The sequence below is a fragment of the Sphaerodactylus townsendi genome, linkage group LG05 (assembly GCF_021028975.2).
Source record: "Sphaerodactylus townsendi isolate TG3544 linkage group LG05, MPM_Stown_v2.3, whole genome shotgun sequence".
In the NCBI taxonomy this organism is placed as follows: domain Eukaryota; kingdom Metazoa; phylum Chordata; class Lepidosauria; order Squamata; family Sphaerodactylidae; genus Sphaerodactylus; species Sphaerodactylus townsendi.
Genome location: NC_059429.1, coordinates 105,861,789 through 105,874,789, shown reverse-complemented (window position 1 = coordinate 105,874,789; position 13,001 = coordinate 105,861,789). Strand labels below are relative to the sequence as shown.

The 13,001-nt window shown below is 38.4% G+C and overlaps 1 protein-coding gene across 2 annotated transcripts in view; it reads left to right on the top strand.

Moving 5' to 3' along the window:
- PTPRT (protein tyrosine phosphatase receptor type T) overlaps positions 1-13,001 on the top strand; it is a 477,129-nt gene that overhangs the window by 320,739 nt on the left and 143,389 nt on the right. For both annotated transcript variants that reach the window (XM_048498724.1, XM_048498723.1), the window contains exon 11: positions 8,974-9,010. In XM_048498724.1, coding sequence (XP_048354681.1) covers positions 8,974-9,010 — 37 coding nt within the window. The remainder of the gene's footprint in view (positions 1-8,973; positions 9,011-13,001) is intronic.

The window sequence follows — 13,001 nt, the reverse complement described above, 5'->3', positions numbered from 1 at the left end:
ATATTAATCTCTTAACATTACTGGTAAAGTATATTGAAGTAGATATTACAAATTGCAGTGCTGACATGTGCAAAATGTGCACCAAATCTATCCATATGAATGAATCCTTCTAACATACAGTAATTTATGCAATATTTCTTGCACCAGAGACATGTACATGACATCGTAAAACCAGAAGTGGAAAGAAAAGTCTGCTGCTTATTACTGCTTGACAGAGTAACTTTCTTTTTGAACCACAAAGATGCATATGCTGTGCAATGCAGTCATGTGTCATCTATATCAATAAATAATGCAAAGGGAAAATAGATGTCAAACACTGGCAGTGGCACACAGTCATGTTAGATGCAGCAAAGGAAATAATACATTTTTCCCTTATCAGCAAAACCAAATGCAACATTATGCAGAAGCAGAATAATGGCAACATTAAAGATTATCCAAATATAAAGTCTGGTAGTGAGAATGTTGCTGCTGCTTTAGCTTGGTGCTTTGTCCGGACTGCCATCTCAGACACTGTAGATCTGCTTACTTAGAAGTGTGACATCCTGCTCTCTATCCCAGGAAATTATAAAGTATACAGGCAGTGGGACCTTTTTATTCTTTTTCAAGGATTCCAGCAAAATGTTTATCGTCGCCTTGTGCTAGTTAGTGAACTGGGGAAGTAATCAGTCCCACACATGCAGACATTCATTCTGTAAAGTTTGCTGTAACAACAACATCGCCAAAAGCTTTAGTTAACTATAAGATCTTCCAGTCATAGAGTAACTTCTGGATTTAGGTTGTCACATCAGTTCTGAAACACCTGGAAGATGGGAAATAATTTTAATGATCAGTATCATGCCAAAGCTGCAACACCACTTCTGATGCACACCCAGAGGTTTGTGGTGACCACACTTTCAGGTTCACATGAGAAGAAAGATGGGAACCAGGGCAGTATATCTTCCACTACAGTGAGAGTCCTGCCCACTCTGTATAGGATGTATTACTTGTAAGAAAGGAACAAAAAAATGGAGGGAGGACAAGGAGCATTCAATAAACTCTGAACAGCAGAAAGCATACATTACAGTTCTCCTTATATTTTTGTGATCTCTAGTCATGTGGAATATAGTAAGGTACAGCAACCCTAACCCACTACCCTGAAGCCCCCATTAGGCTGAATGGTCCAAGGCCTAGGTCACCGGCATAATGCTGTCAAAGACTGGGATTAAGCCAACTAAGAACATAAGAACATAAGAACAAGCCAGCTGGATCAGACCAAAGTCCATCTAGTCCAGCTCTCTGCTACTCGCAGTGGCCCACCAGGTGCCTTTGGGAGCTCACTAACATCAGCTCACTAACATCAGCTCCTTCCTTGGCCCTGCTATGCCAGGGGTGGCAGGGGTCTTGGGATGCTGACAGGGTGTCCAGTGCTGGGTCCCAACCCCAGGAAGGACCACCTCCTCCAGGGCAAGTGCCTTCTTTGGATGGGGCACTAATCAGCTGCTTTCTTGTTAAACAAATTGAAGCACAAAATTTGGCCACCTTAAAGATTGTCTGAGAGGAGGCGGGAGAAATAAAATTCATCAAGTCTGCCTGGAAAATCTTATACGTTTGGAGTTATGTATAGAGACTGAATATCACTATACAGTGGGCAATACAGTGACACATAATCAACCATATCCATTTGGCAGGAGCAAACATGTTGAGGGTAGGGGATACACGCATATCTCCTATCCAGAAGAACTGATGGTAGACTTCTGGTGTGAGGTTGAAGTGACTGCAGCTCTCTGTGAAAGCAGAGAAACCCAACTGGGGGCTTTTCAGGTTTGAGAGGCCTCTCAAGCCTGATTGTCATCTCCAGATCAAGAAGATAGACTCGAGATCAACCACATATCTCCTAAAGGCTTCTTCAGGAGAAGGGAGTGATGAAAGCCACTTCTTTCTGCCCTAGAGTGAAACCTGGGAGTGGGACCATTATTTTAGCAAAACCCAGCCATGGAACTGAAAGGAATTAAGCTGCTTCAAACGAGATTTCTGCAATTGGCCATGCTAGCATGGGCTGATGGGAATTGTAATCAATAAATGCCTGGAGAGCTGTAGGTTGCAGACACCTGACCTAGATTAATCATATGTGGATTCTAGACCAGTATTCTAGACCAGACAGTATCTCAGAATGGAAAAGACCATTCTGGTATTCTAGACCAGACAGTATCTCAGAATGGAAAAGACAAGAAGTGTAAAGACTGACTATTTGATGAACTTAAAGAAATAAAGCCCTAAGGATCCTGCGATAGTTGTGAATTTTTCAATTCAAAACAAGCAAAGGGTCTTAATATAAAATTTGGAAACAAAAGAACCCCAGAAGGTTTGTTTAACTTTCCTTAAACTTAAAGTGGAGAGATTAAAATAAGAAGATATATATTGTGTATATATATATATATATATATATATATATATATATATATATATATATATATATATATATATATATATAGTATATATTGTATATATTGTATATTGTATATACAATATGTATATTGTATACATATTGTATACAAATGTATATTGTATACAATTGTATACAAATATTGTATACAAATGTATATTGAAACGTTTATGAGATTTGAAGGATTTGATTGGTCGCCAGATCAAAATATTTATGCAAGGAAGAGAAAACAAGCTGTGAGAAACAGAGGAAAACCAAGGAAAACCAATGAAAGGCTCTGTAAGTCAAGTATTGGGGCCAAACAGTCAAAAAAATGGGGAGCAGCATTCTGATAAAATAAATAATGCAGATTTAATGAAGATTTTTAATAAATTGCATGATATATTAAAAGTGAATACAGAAACTTTTAAGGAGGTAAACAAAAAAGGAAATTTCATTGATGGGGTGCTGTGTGGTTTCCGGGCTGTATGGCCGTGTTCTAGCAGCATTCTCTCCTGACGTTTCACCTGCATCTGTGGCTGGCATCTTCAGAGGATCTGATGGTAGGAATGGAAAGCAAGTGGAGTATATATACTGTGAGGTCAAAAGGTGAGGCCATGTGAATAGAGTAGCCTGGCATGTGAGTCACAGAGAAGTCGTCAGGAGAGCGAATGCAGGCGAAACGTCAAGAGAGAATGCTGCTAGAACACTGCCATACAGCCCGGAAACCACACAGCACCCCAGTGATTCCGGCCGTGAAAGCCTTCGACAATAAATTTAATTGATGTCACCACCAAAAACCTTACAGAGGATGTAAAAGGAATAAAAAATAGATTAGATGGGCTTGACCAAAAGGTTCTGCATCTGGAAGAAGATAATAAAAGACTCCAAGACCACATTGCTATGTTGGAATACAGGCAAAGAGAATATTCTTTACATTTCAGATCAATCCCAGAAGTGGAGGAACAGAATATTAAACAGTTCCTTGCCATAAATCTGTCTCAGCTACTAGATGTAAAATCTGAAATAATGGAAGGGGAAATTGATAAAGCCCTCCACATAGATTAAACAAACCCCTTATCCTGTTTAAATCCAGATCTGTTAGAGTCAGGATACTACAGACACAACAGGAAATACAAAGTGTTCTAGATTCGATAAAATAAGAAGACTTTAAAACATACCTGAATAAGAGTGAAATTTTATATAGCACTAAGATTTTGTAGCAACAATTATCAATGTTGACTACAAAAGCAGTGGAAAAAACTTGAATTTTGGTAAACAGAAAACTTTTGAATGGGCGAACAAACCAGGGGAAATGTTAGCTGCGAAACTAAGGAAGATTAGAGAGAACAGATTTATTACAAAAATGCAATGGGTCGGTGGTCTAACCAATGATGAACAAACAATAAAAAGGCATTATTTAAATATTATAAAAATTATTTGAAAATAACATATCAAAGGAAGAAAATTGAATACTACTTAATAAATCAAAAATTGCCAATACTGACAAAAGAACAAAAAGAAATATTGAACAACCCAATCTCCACAGTAAAACTAGTGGAGGACGTAAAAAATTAAATAAATCTCTGGGACCAGTTGGACTGCCAGCTGTTTACTATAAAGATTCATTAATGGAACTACTCCTGGAAATGATGACTGGGATTTTACAATAAGGGCAACTTCCAGAATTGTGAAGAGAAGCAAATATTAACATTAATCCCAAAGGAAGACCAGGATATAAGTGTGAGGTTACAAATTGCTGACCAATTTCATTCCTAAACTATGGTTATAAATTATTTGCAGCAATTTTATCAAGGAGATTAAAAGGGATTCTTATAATATTTATTTATGAAGATCAATATGGTTTCCTGCCTTAAAGAACATATGAGAGAAGATGTCAGAATATTAGACATAGTGGAATATTATAAGAACAGTGACAAACAAGTTGCATTGATTTTTTGGATGCAGAGAAGGCATTTGATAATGTTTATTGGAGGTTAATGCTAACGGTATTTTAAAAATGGATTTTGGAAGCAATGTTTGAAAGGGATAGAGGCTATCTGTACTAAACAATATGCCAAAATAATTGTAAATGGAAAAATGTCTCAAAAATGTGAAATTCTGAAAGGAACAAGACAAATATGTCAACTTTCATCATTGCTTTTAGAAATTTTAAAGCGAAGTATTAGAAGTGATTATAAACTAAGAGGTTTGAATTTAAATAAACAATCTTACACACTGAGAGCTTTTGCAAATGACCTAGTAATAATATTGGAAGGTCCAATACAAAATGTGGAAAGATTGCTAAATAAAATGCAAGACTTTGGAGATCTGTTCAAGTTAAATAAAAGTAAAACAAAAATCTTAATAAAAATATGTGTCAAGAATTAAAAAATAAATTATCTCAGTTGTCAGGATTTATGGTGGTTAAAAAAGTTAAATATAATAAATAAAAACTGTTTACAACTTCAACATAACTGTTTACAACTTCAACATAACTACATAAAAGTATGGAATGAAGTAAATAAAGTTCTGTTGAGATGGAATAGAATAAATTTATCTTTGCTAGAGAAGATATTTGGCCCTTTCCGCACGGGCGGAATATGGCAGCCTGGGGATGGCAAAAACGCGGTCCCCTGGCCGCCATTCGCACAGGAGGCGCAGCCGCTGTGCAGCCACGCCACCCTCGCACCGGCCGACCGGCGCGAAGCCGGCGTTTCCAAACCACGCTTCCCCAGCGTGGTTTTCTGGAAACGCCGGCTTGGAGCCACTGCCGTGCGAACGGCAGCAGCTTCCAAGCGCCTTCCCCCCCGCCCACTGGGTGACTCACCAGTCCCGCGGCCCTCTGGCGCATCGCTGGGGCCTGGGGACACGCCCCCTTTGCCCTGCGACCCTGGAGCGGCCGCGCAGGGCAGGGGGCATGTCCCCTGGCCTCAGCAACATGCCGGAGGACCGCGGGAATGGTGAGTCACCCGGATGACGACGCAGCTCTGCACCGTCGTCCCAGCCGGTTCTGGGACTGTCCATGCGGACAGTCCCAGCGGCGTCGGGTCGGCATGGACTACGCCGACCCGGCCGCTTCCGCCTCCATGCGGAAGCGGCCTTTGTGATAAAATTGAATGTGCTTCGAAGAATGTTATTTCTTTTCCAGGTGCTGCCAGTAATTAACACCACAACATGTTTTACGCAATGGCAAAAATATATCAGCAATTTTGTTTGTCAAGGCAAGAAGCCAAGGTTAAATATAAAAATTAGCAAAATGCAAAAGAGGCTCATTCCGCACATGCAGAATAATGCACTTTGAAACTGCTTTCAGTGCTCTTTGGAGCTGTGCGGAATAGCAAAATCCACTTGCAAACAGTTGTGAAAGTGGTTTGAAAATGCATTATTTTGCGTGTGCGGAAGGGGCCAGAGAGAGGAGGATTAGCATTGCCAAATCTAAATTTGTATTTTGAAGCAACTGCATTGGTCTGGATTAGACAATGAGTTGAGCTGAAAAATGCTACACTGTTGGATTTGGAGGTGTTTGATAGGAGATTTGGATGGCATGGTTATCTGTGGTATGATAAATATTTGCAAAGCATTTTCAAATAATTATGTTAGAAGAAGTATGCTCTTGATATGATTGAGATATAAAAGGTTTATAGTAACTTCCTTGTGGTTGCCCCCAATCGAAACATTTTCAAGAAAAGAAGTGAACATGCAGGGTTTGACTTACTGTCAGAGAATTGTTGATCTGCCAGAATGAGAAAGGAAAGCTTAAACCATTGCATGAATTAAAAGATATGGTTTAAAATTGGTTCCATTACTATCAATTAAAAGCAGACAACAAAAATACAGGTTTTTGTCATGCAGATGACAAAGTATGAAAGTAAGCTGTGTATAAATGATGATAAACTGATTATTAAAATGTATAAGATGTTACTAAAGTGGGATATGAAGAAAGAGGGGGTAAAATTTGTGATGGTAAAATAGTCTGGAAACATAGAGAGAAACATACAAATGGAACAGTGGGAAAGATTGTGGAAAAAAGACCTGAAATGTAGCTTGTTATAATCTGAAAGAAAATTACTATAAAATGATGTATAGATAGTGTTTAACACTGAAAAAAAATGTCTAAAATGTATAAGGGCTATCAAAGAAATGCTGGAAGTGTCAACAACATGATGGTTCTTTTTCATGTGTGTTGGACTTGGACATTTAAAAAGGCAGAATTGTTTTGGGATATGATTTTAAAAGAAATGCAAAAGATTATGAAAATAACAATTGAGAAAAAACCTGAGGCATTCTTGTTAGGGTTGATGGGGGAAGATATTCCGGATCAATATAGGATTTTTTTAATGTACATGACAATTGCAGCAAAGATTATATATGCAATAAAGGGACAATAAAATTCCAACAAAACAAGACTGAATTTAAAAAGTCACAGAATATACAGAGATGGCAAGGCCGACGGTCTTTATAAGAGACAAGGGTATGGACATTTTCCTTAAAGAAGGAAAACGCTTTGCAGACTACCTACTAAAAACATATACAAATAGAGCAATAATGGCAGGATTTGAGATTTAAATTAAAACAGTGGATTGGATTAAAATAGTTTCATAAGAAGGATTAAAAGCGGAGGAAATGCTGATTCCAACTATAAACACAAAACTCGATTTGAGTTTGGATCCACAATGAGGTAATTGAAAGTCACCATATGAAGAAGAAGAAGAAGACGAAGAAGAAGAAGAAGAAGACTTTATTTACAGTCAATGACCAAATATATTACAAATCTCCCATTTAGTGAAAATATCTACAACAAAACAAGAATGCAGATCTCTCTCCCGTATTCCAGCACTATCCATCTATATATCATTATACATTGTAAACACACCAAACAGCATAAAAATACTAGACAAACAAAAGTATCTAAGGGGATGCCATATTCAGATCATTTTTTCTTTTTCATAATGAATAGACAGAATTTTGCTACCCATTTAGTAATATTCTCCTTATCTTGTAATAGTTTTTCACAACAAACTTTATCAGAACAATATGTCATCTTGTGTAGTAGATGTGACAGGCATTTTTTCCTTGCCTCCTCATAAAGGGGACACTTCAATAACATATGCTCTATAGTTTCTACAGAATTCAGAGAGCAAGAACATAACCTTGCAGCATAAGGTATCTTTTGCTATTTCCCTTCTAAGGCAGCAGAAGGTAAATGTGCACTTCTTGCAAGAGTAGAAGCTCTCCTTAGATCTTTGTTATCCAGATAAGTTAAATAAGGAGCAGGGGCAATTATATATTTCTGTGTATAGTATAGAGGAAAATCTGAATATCTTGCCAGATCAGACTGTCGTGATACATCTTTGATTCTTTGGGTAAGTTCACTTTTTAAATGATCCCAATTTTTGATCATATGGATGTTATATGGAAGGCCGCATTTATTAAGGCACTTCTCCATATCTTGAGCCCACCTAGGTTTATAAGGATCTTTTGCTAGAAGAGGCCAGAGACCATTTGAATCAGTGTGTAACTTTATCCATTTATAAGCCGTTATTATTATCTTATCCTTCAGGCTCATTACGGTCACCATATGTGTATGTAGTAATGTCTTGAAATGTGCTTTTTTACTATTAATATTATCATTATAGTGGAGGAGGGGGATTAGATTTGAGTTTTTCTTTTCTTTATGTGTTGTTTACATGTGTAAATTAAATAAAAATGTTCTCAGATGGTAAAACATTAAACTAGACCAAAGTGAAGGTTTTTCACTATGTATGGAATTGTCAAACATATAGGTAGTCTGCTGGAATAAAAAATTTATTGTGGTTCCCTACTACTGGATAAGGCTGTGCCCATGCTCTGTTTACTCGAGGGGCTATATCCCAGATTTGCTGTTTAATTTTATTATTGGCTCCCATAAATCCAAGCTGTCATAGGACCAGGGGAGTAAATCCAGAGATATGTAGTTTTTCCTCAACAGTTCTGACACAGCGTGAGTGGAAATTACCGGTAATGGAAAGAATTAATAATGTTAATCCAGAGGGGTATTTGAGGGTGTGGTTCCTTCCATAACTCAGCTAGTTAATGTAAATTTAATGCATGCTATCTGTTCTTTTTCTATATATTTCACTATGTAATATATATTAGTTTATTGTTGTTCCTGGGAGGAAGATTTATTAATGTTATTATGTTATTATTAATGTTTTAAACACATAAGTAAAATATTGGGTGTGTTCAGTGACATGATTTTCAGTATAGTGTCTGTCAACAGGTACTAGTCAATGCCCAGTATATCCATACAGTAACATTCCACATGGCAATTACACATTTTTTTGGAAGGGGGGGTTGCTAGTTTCTTATTTTGAGATTTGAAAATATACTGTATCCCTGCAACAGATTGTTGTATCCTTTATAACAAATTAGTAACCACTGTACATTTGTGATGCTAAAAAACTGGTAATTTGGAAAGGACCTAACTTTATCTGATTGCAGTTTAAGGAAACTGGCAATTCTTGAGTGGTTGTGGATAAGAAGAAATATTAATCTCATCCAATGCCTTTTCATATTTCTGCTATTTGCAGGAGACCAAAATCAATTGTGTCCGACTGGCAACAAAAGGTATGTTGAGGATTTCTTTCTTTGGGTTTTGTTTAAAAATCTTTGCATGAAGTGGATGTGGAAATTGCTTCATTTGTGATTCACAATACAATCACCATCAAATTCTTCAGATGTCATAAAACACAATGTCCCCCCTTCTCCTTTGCCAGCCTTTTGTATAATCTGAAATTGTACCCCTGTGTAGCAGTGGACTCCTGGGAAAATTATGGGCTACACTGAGAGGGGGAAATTGATGAAAATTGCCTTTTTGTCTTCCACAAGCAGAAACAGGTCTTGTGATGCAAGTCCTTCTGCTATTACAAGCCAGTGTGGTTATTCTGAAAGCAGCTTTTATCATTTAAACGTCATAAACTTAATTCAAGCAGTTACAAAATCTTTGTTTTTTTCCTTTTCCTTGTTGTTGTTTTTGGTCTGCATGTTTATGACATATGCCATTTTCCTCAGATTTTTTTCAAATGCTTTTGCTTGTTTCCTTTGTAGTTGCCTTCATGCAATGTCCTGGCAGTTTTCTGCCTTCCATCATATTCAGATTGGCAAACAGAGTCCAAGCATGGATATACCATGATTTCCAGAGGTTTCAGAATTTCATAAAATTTGATCATATTTTGATTTTTTAAATGGATCCTGTCAGGATTGTCACTCAGTCTCAAGTAACCCCTCCTTATTACACCCTATTTCCCATGGCTTTTTTTTTGCCCACATGGACTTTATGATACTCAGCATTACCTTTTTGATAGTAAAAAAAAAAAAAAGGAGGGGATGCCCTTTCAGCACAAGCAAGCTGGTTGTCTCCCTTCCACTGATTTCAGGTAATTGTGACCCAAAAGTTTGCTGGCTCCCTTTAATGGGAGATGAATTCACTGGTCCCATACCAGCAACTATAATTTGATACCAAGCTTCATCCTTAGAAAACATCTCTTTGAATACAGATGTAGAAATTGGAGCAGAAACCTAGTAGATAAGGATTGAATCATAAGTGACTTTGTATTGTCAGAATTTAGGGCAAACATTGCACTGATGCAGAGGTGGGGCTACCAGGGAGTGCGCCACGCACCGAGCGCACAGTTTTGGGTCATGGGGGGGTGCAAAATTGGGGGGCAAAATTCTCCCCATCCCCTCTCCCTTCCCCCGCGGTGCCCCCCTTCCCACACTTACCTTAGTTCCTGTCCTTTTCCTAGAACTTTTTCAGGCTGAAAAAAGGCCTGTTCACAGTACAGGCTAAAAATGGCCTGAGGAACTACAGTTCTCAGGAGACCTTGAGGTTCACAAGGTCTCCTGGGAAGTATAGTTCCCATCAGGCCGTTTTTAAGCCTGAACTGTGAATAGGCCTTTTTTTCAGCCTGAAAAAGTTCTAGGAAAAGGACAGGAACTAAGGTAAGTGTGGGAAGGGGGGGAACGTGGGGGGGGGAGTGGTGCCACAGGGGGGTCATGGGGCAGAACATATAGACTGCGCACCGGGCGCAGTTTGGCTCAGCTATGCCTCTACACCAGGGGTAGGGAACCTGCAGCTCTCCAGATGTTCAGGAACTACAATTCCCATCAGCCTCTATCAGCATGGCCAATTGACCATGCTGGTAGGGGCTGATGGGAATTGTAGTTCCTGAACATCTGGAGAGCCGCAGGTTCCCTACCCCTGCTCTACACTGATGCCATGCTCAATAACTCAACTACAATAGCCCAGTCTGTCCTAATGTAATTGACAGTAGCTGCCCCAGCTCTTGTTGATTTTCTGATTTGTTATGTTCGTCCTCCTTCTGGGGACAATATATGTGAAATGTTAACCTGTCTTTTGTGTACTTCCATGCCTCATGAAATCATCCCCAGATAAACCCAGCATGATAATCTGGGACAAATGTTCCAAAGTGTGCAAACAGTGGACAAATAGCTTACATCAGAAATATCTCTGACTTCATTTTGTGTCCCATCTCATAGCTTTAAAAAACATTCCAAGAATAATGGAAATTATACAAAGAGCACTGTTGAGAAATCGTCAGTAAATAATAGTTTATTTTATAGGGGGAATTTCTAATATGGTCAGTGATTTTTCAGCCAATGAAAGTGTTCTTCATCAGTGCATAAAAAAAATTTCTCTGTCCAAGATAACATGTTAGTTTCTACCTCACATAGGAATTTCCCTATAGATTCAGTTTGTTTTATGGATTCAACTTGTTTTATTAACCCATGGAAGGTTGTAGAAAACCCAAACAATGACGAACCATGAAGCATCAGCTGAGAGGGATTCTTTTGCATTGCATGTTTTTTTTTAATTATTATTATTATTATTGGGTTTATAAACCGCCCTCCCCCGAAGGGCTCAGGGCGGTGTACAACATGTAAGTAGAGCACAATCAAATTAGAGTACAATAATATATATAAAATACGATGGCTCTAATAAAAATAAACCCTACCCCATTAAAACTTGTTGAATTCCCTCACTGAATTTTAAGCAATACTGCAGCTTAGAAGCACAAGAGAATCTGATAGAGGTGCTGAAAATTAGGTATATCGCTCCTGTAAATCAAAGGGACTGTGACATTTTTATTTCTTCTTTCTATCCTTGCACTTTAGCATTGGTTTTAGTTTCTCCCTCCTTGTTGCTTCTTTCTGTAGAGATTTTTCATTAATTGATCCCTTTGATTCTTATATGTGGATCAAAAATGTTTTCCCAAGTTTTTTCAGATTGATGTTACAAATTTAAGAGACAATGGGCAAAGTTCAGAAACAGTTGACTACATTGCAATACCATAGAGGTCAGATACCCTGCGCATTTCAATCCTATTCATATTAACAGTGTTGTAGAGTACTTTTCACGCTTCTTCCATGTCCACTGGAAATGAGAGTATGCAGCATTTGTTGACTCATTTGATGCATACTATTAATGATATGTATGCCTGCCTTGATAAAAAAGCAATCTGGATGTTCCATTATATCATGATTTTAAGATGCTATTTTTATTAATGTTCAAGAGTGCATATAAACATCAGTAAAACTCTGTCTAAAAAGAATACTGAAGCAACCATATACACAATCACTGGAAAGATGTTTTTCTGCAGTGTTTTGTCAATGCACATGTCCATTGGATGGGCAGGGGAAAATGACAAGCAATTGAAAGCTGTAGTAACCAATACATTCTCCAATTCCAGAGATCATTTATTAATTCCCTTAAATAAACTGCCTGAGATTAAGGCCCTTTGTGCACAACCAAAACAAAGCGGGGTACAGCCGGGGTACATGAGCCTGCTACAGCCCAAGGCTATTCACACCTCTGTGAGGGTGACCCCGAAGCTAACATGGGTCACCGTTGTGCCTTCACATGGAAGCGCGTCATTTTTTTCCTACCTCCCACTGATGCACAAATCCGCAGGCAGGCACACATGCATCCCCAGAGCCTTGCTGACGCCAGAGGTGCCTGTGTAGCTCCACAGATGGGCGCTGGGAGCTTAAAAAAACAGCGCAGCCAAATAACGTGCCTCCCTCAGCCGCGGCTGGAAGGCACGTTAACAAAAGAATTGCACAAATTGTGATTCTTGTAAAACCCAGTTTGGGGAGGAAAATGCAGAGCGGACTCTGAGAAATAATTAGAATTAGCATGACCCTACAGAGAGTGATACCCTTCTGAGTATATTGAAATCAACAAGCTTACAAGGGTGTAACTCTGCTTAGGCTCACAGAGTTATTCACATAGGAACTTCATATTCAAATAGTTTTGTTGCAGTTGTTCACAAAACATTTGAACTGTGAGATAAGAAGAAAATTATGTATGCAATCTGATTGCCTGTATCTTAAATGCCATAGTGATATATCAGAGAAGAGCAGAAGGCAACTAAAAAAAAAACATATAACCTGAATCCAAAGGTCATATTCTAGCAGCAGAAATCTCTTGTCTTCCCCTTCCACTGCAGCCTACTAAATTCCCTGAAACGTTCTTTCTGAGTTACAGGGGATACCTGCATGGCAGCACTGGGAGAAAGTGGGAATCTGCAATTTTAAT